General features: G+C 46.2%; 1 protein-coding gene across 1 annotated transcript in view; it reads right to left on the minus strand.

Moving 5' to 3' along the window:
* Positions 1-240: 240 nt before the first annotated feature.
* LOC137656331 (uncharacterized) overlaps positions 241-5,000 on the minus strand; it is a 9,505-nt gene continuing 4,745 nt past the window's right edge. The window contains exons 2-3 of the mRNA XM_068390504.1: positions 1,254-1,863; positions 241-1,015 (exon numbers count right to left, since the gene is read on the minus strand). Of these exons, the coding sequence (XP_068246605.1) occupies positions 241-1,015; positions 1,254-1,863 (1,385 nt within the window). The remainder of the gene's footprint in view (positions 1,016-1,253; positions 1,864-5,000) is intronic.

Below are 5,000 nucleotides of genomic sequence, written 5' to 3' on the forward strand. Positions count from 1 at the left end.
CCGAAAATAGACATCTTCGCCTCATTGCCGGAGACTGTTCGTCCGTACGTGCGTTTCACAGGAATAGAAAGGCAACAGAATGAAAACGCAGCGAGGGGCGTGGTTTTGGCCCCCTTAGAACCCCCCCCCCCCTTTTACAGTGTCCCCCTACCCCTCCTACCCCGCCCCCCGCCCCCCTTTCACACCACGCCCGTAATTCATAGGATCCTGAATAAAGGCGCATGATTCTTCAGGAGCTGGTCACTGCTGGGATGGCTTGAATGGGTCATTCATGAGAATTGATGAATGGATGGGAAAGGTGGGTTTTCCCTCTGGATGGATGGAGGGTTTTCCCTCTGGATGGATGGAGGGTTTTCCCTCTGGATGGATGGAGGGTTTTCCCTCTGGATGGATGGAGGGTTTTCCCTCTGGATGGATGGAGGGTTTTCCCTCTGGATGGATGGAGGGTTTTCCCTCTGGATGGATGGAGGGTTTTCCCTCTGGATGGATGGAGGGTTTTCCCTCTGGATGGATGGAGGGTTTTCCCTCTGGATGGATGGATGGAGGGATTTTCCTCTGGGTGGTTGGAGGGTGTTCACTCCAAATGGATGGAGGGTTTTCCCTCTGGGTGGATGGAGGGTTTTCCCTCTGGATGGATGAAGGGTTTCCCCTCCGGATGGATGGAGGGTTTTCCCTCTGGGTGGTTGGAGGGTTTTCCCTCTGGATGGATGGAGGATTTTCCCTCTGGATGGATGGAGGGATTTCCCTCCGGATGGATGGAGGGTTTTCTCTCTGGGTGATTGGAGGGTTTTCCCTCTGGATGGATGTAGGGATTTCCCTCTGGATGGATGGAGGGTTTTCCCTATGGATGGATGGAAGATTTTCTCTCGGGATGGGTGGAGGGTTTTCCCTCTGGATGGATGGAAGGTTTTCCCTCTGGATGGATGGAGGGTTTTCTCTCTGGATGGGAAAGTTGTGTTTTCCCTCTGGATGGATGGAGGGTTTTCCCTCTTGATGGGAAAGGTGGGTTTTCCCTCTGGATGGATGGAGGGTTTTCCCTCCGGGTGGATGGAGGGTTTTCCCTCTAGATAGAGGGAGGGTTTTCCCTCCGGGTGGATGGAGGGTTTTCACTCCAGATGGATGGAAGGTTTTCCCTCTGGATGGATGGAGGGTTTTCCCTCTAGATAGAGGGAGGGTTTTCCCTCCGGGTGGATGGAGGGTTTTCACTCCAGATGGAAGGAGGGTTTTCCCTCTGGATGGATGGAGGGTTTTACATCTGGATGGATGGAGGGTTTTCCCTCTGGGTGGTTGGAGGGTGTTCACTCCAGATGGATGGAGGGTTTTCCCTCTGTTTGGTTGGAGGGTGTTCACTCCAGATGGATGGAGGGTTTTCCCTCCGGGTGGATGGAGGGTTTTCCATCTGGATGGATGGAGGGTTTTCCCTCTGGGTGGTTGGAGGGTGTTCACTCCAGATGGATGGAGGGTTTTCCCTCCGGGTGGATGGAGGGTTTTCCATCTGGATGGATGGAGGGTTTTCCCTCTGGGTGGTTGGAGGGTGTTCACTCCAGATGGATGGAGGGTTTTCCCTCCGGGTGGATGGAGGGTTTTCCATCTGGATGGATGGAGGGTTTTCCCTCTGGGTGGTTGGAGGGTGTTCACTCCAGATGGATGGAGGGTTTTCCCTCTGGATGGATGGAGGATTTTCCCTCTGGATGGGTGGAGAGTTTTCCCTCTGGATGAATGAACGGATTCCCCTCCGGATGGATGGAGGGTTTTCCCTCTGGATGGATGAATGGTTTCCCCTCCGGATGGATGGAGGGTTTTCCTCTGGATGGATGGAGGGTTTTCCCACTGGATGGATGGAATGGATGGAGGGTTTTCCCTCTGGATGGATGGAATGGATGGGGGGTTTTCCCTCTGGATGGATGGTGGGTGTTCACTCCAGATGGATGGAGGGCATTCCCTCTGGGTGTATGGAGGGTTTTCCCTCTGGATGGGAAAGGTGGGTTTTCCCTCTAGATGGATGGAGGATTTTCCCTCTGGATGGATGGAGAGTTTCCCCTCCGGATGGATGGATTGTTTTCCTTTTGGGGGAAAATGGAGGGTTTTCCACCTGGATGAATTTGTGGATTTTCTTCTAGATGGGAATGGATAGTTTTCCTTCTGGATGAAAGGAGGGGTTTCCTTCTAAATGAATGAGTGGTTTTCCTTTTGAATGAGATTGGAGAGTTTTCCTTCTGAATAGGAATGGAGGGTTTTCCTTCTAGATGAATGGGTGGTTGTCCTTCTCGATGCGAATGGAATGTTTTCTTCCAGATAAATGGATGGTTTTCTTTGTGGATGGGAATGGAAGGTTTTACTTCTAGATGAATGGGTGGTTTTCCTTCTGGATGGGAATGGATGCTATCCCTTCTGGACTGATGGAGTGTTTTCCTTCTAAATGAATGGATGGTTTCTCTTTTGGGTGGGAATGGAAGGTTCTAGATAAATGGGTGGTTTTCCTTTTGGACGGATGGAGTGTTTTCCTTCAAGTTGAATGGGTGGTTTTCCTTCTGGTTGGTAATGCAGGGTTTTCCTTCTAGATAAAGGGGTGGTTTTCTTTCTGGACAGGAATGGAAGGTTTTGCCTTCTATATGAATGAGTGGTTTTCCTTATGGATAGGAATGGAGGGTTTCCCTTCTAGATGAATGGGTGGTTTTCCTTCTTGATTGAAATGGAGGGTTCTCTTTCTAGATGAATGGGTGGTTTTCCTTCTTGATGGGAATGGAGGGTTTTCCTTCTAGATGACTGGGTGGTTTTCCTTCTTGATGGGAATGGAGGGTTTCCCTTCTAGATGACTGGGTGGTTTTCCTTCTTGATGGGAATGGAGGGTTTCCCTTCTAGATGAATGGGTGGTTTTCCTTCTTGATGGGAATGGAGGGTTTTCCTTCTAGATGACTGGGTGGTTTTCCTTCTTGATGGGAATGGAGGGTTTCCCTTCTAGATGAATGGGTGGTTTTCCTTCTTGATGGGAATGGAGGGTTTTCCTTCTAGATGACTGGGTGGTTTTCCTTCTTGATGGGAATGGAGGGTTTTCCTTCTAGATGACTGGGTGGTTTTCCTTCTTGATGGGAATGGAGGGTTTTCCTTCTAGATGACTGGGTGGTTTTCCTTCTTGATGGGAATGGAGGGTTTCCCTTCTAGATGACTGGGTGGTTTTCCTTCTTGATGGGAATGGAGGGTTTTCCTTCTAGATGAATGGGTGGTTTTCCTTCTTGATTGAAATGGAGGGTTCTCTTTCTAGATGAATGGGTGGTTTTCCTTCTTGATGGGAATGGAGGGTTTTCCTTCTATATGAATGAGTGGTTTTCCTTATGGATAGGAATGGAGGGTTTTCCTTCTAGATGAATGGGTGGTTTTCCTTCTTGATTGAAATGGAGGGTTCTCTTTCTAGATGAATGGGTGGTTTTCCTTCTTGATGGGAATGGAGGGTTTTCCTTCTAGATGACTGGGTGGTTTTCCTTCTTGATGGGAATGGAGGGTTTTCCTTCTAGATGACTGGGTGGTTTTCCTTCTTGATGGGAATGGAGGGTTTTCCTTCTATATGAATGAGTGGTTTTCCTTATGGATAGGAATGGAGGGTTTTCCTTCTAGATGAATGGGTGGTTTTCCTTCTTGATTGAAATGGAGGGTTCTCTTTCTAGATGAATGGGTGGTTTTCCTTCTTGATGGGAATGGAGGGTTTTCCTTCTAGATGAATGGGTGGTTTTCCTTCTTGATGGGAATGGAGGGTTTTCCTTCTAGATGACTGGGTGGTTTTCCTTCTTGATGGGAATGGAGGGTTTCCCTTCTAGATGACTGGGTGGTTTTCCTTCTTGATGGGAATGGAGGGTTTTCCTTCTAGATGAATGGGTGGTTTTCCTTCTTGATTGAAATGGAGAGTTCTCTTTCTAGATGAATGGGTGGTTTTCCTTCTTGATTGAAATGGGGGGTTCTCTTTCTAGATGAATGGGTGGTTTTCCTTCTTGATGGGAATGGAGGCTTTTCCTTCTAGATGAATGAGTGGTTTTCCTTCTGGATGGGAATGGACGGTTTTCCTTCTAGATGACTGGGAGGTTTTTCTTCTTGATGGGAATGGAGAGTTTCCTTCTAGACGTATGTAACCTCTTTTGAAGATATATGAAGATCTGCGTTTTTAAGGTTTTACAATGTCTTACTGATTATACGTCTATCTCAAACATATGTAGCTTCATATATCTTATATAGACGTCTCATCAGTAGCACGTTGAACCACTTTAAGCACGCATGTCTTCCCAACTTCAGTTAGTTCTAACTTATTTGGTTCCTCCATATAAAGGTCGTTATTTCCTAATACCCTATGAATTATTCTCTTGGTGGTTTACTCTTCTGGTTTTAAAGTTTTTACTTTTTACTACTCGGTATCTCTCCATTCGTTGCTCTTCATTATTCCTTTTCACAAAAGATACAATGTGCAAACATTTGATTTCAACAATTTTATTATTCTTTTCTGTATTTCTGATGCAACTCCCCCTTTTCACTATTATTACTTTAGCTTTTTGAGTATATATATATATATATATATATATATATATATATATATATATATATATATATATGTGTGTGTGTGTGTGTGTGTGTGTGTGTGTGTGTATTCCACTCTCAGTGTGGGATACCTTAACGTAGGGAAAGGGTTTGTGTGTTGCCATGATCAACAATGCTGTACTAGTCAGGGCCAGACCACCCGTTGAGGTACTACCCCTAGAGAGTTATTGGGTCCTTTGACTGGCCAGGCAGTACTACATTGGATCCCTGTAGTTATGGCTCATTTTTCTTTTGCGTATACACACAGAATAGTCTGGCATATTCTTTCTACATTCTCCTCTGTCTTCATACACCTGACAACACGGAGATTACCAAACAATTCTTCTTCGATTAAGTAGTTAACTACTGCTTTGTAATTTTTCAGTGGCTACTTTCCTCTTGATAAGGTTAGAAGTGACTCTTTAGCTATGGCAAGCAGT

This window comes from Palaemon carinicauda, chromosome 17, assembly GCF_036898095.1.
Source record: "Palaemon carinicauda isolate YSFRI2023 chromosome 17, ASM3689809v2, whole genome shotgun sequence".
NCBI lineage: Eukaryota > Metazoa > Arthropoda > Malacostraca > Decapoda > Palaemonidae > Palaemon > Palaemon carinicauda.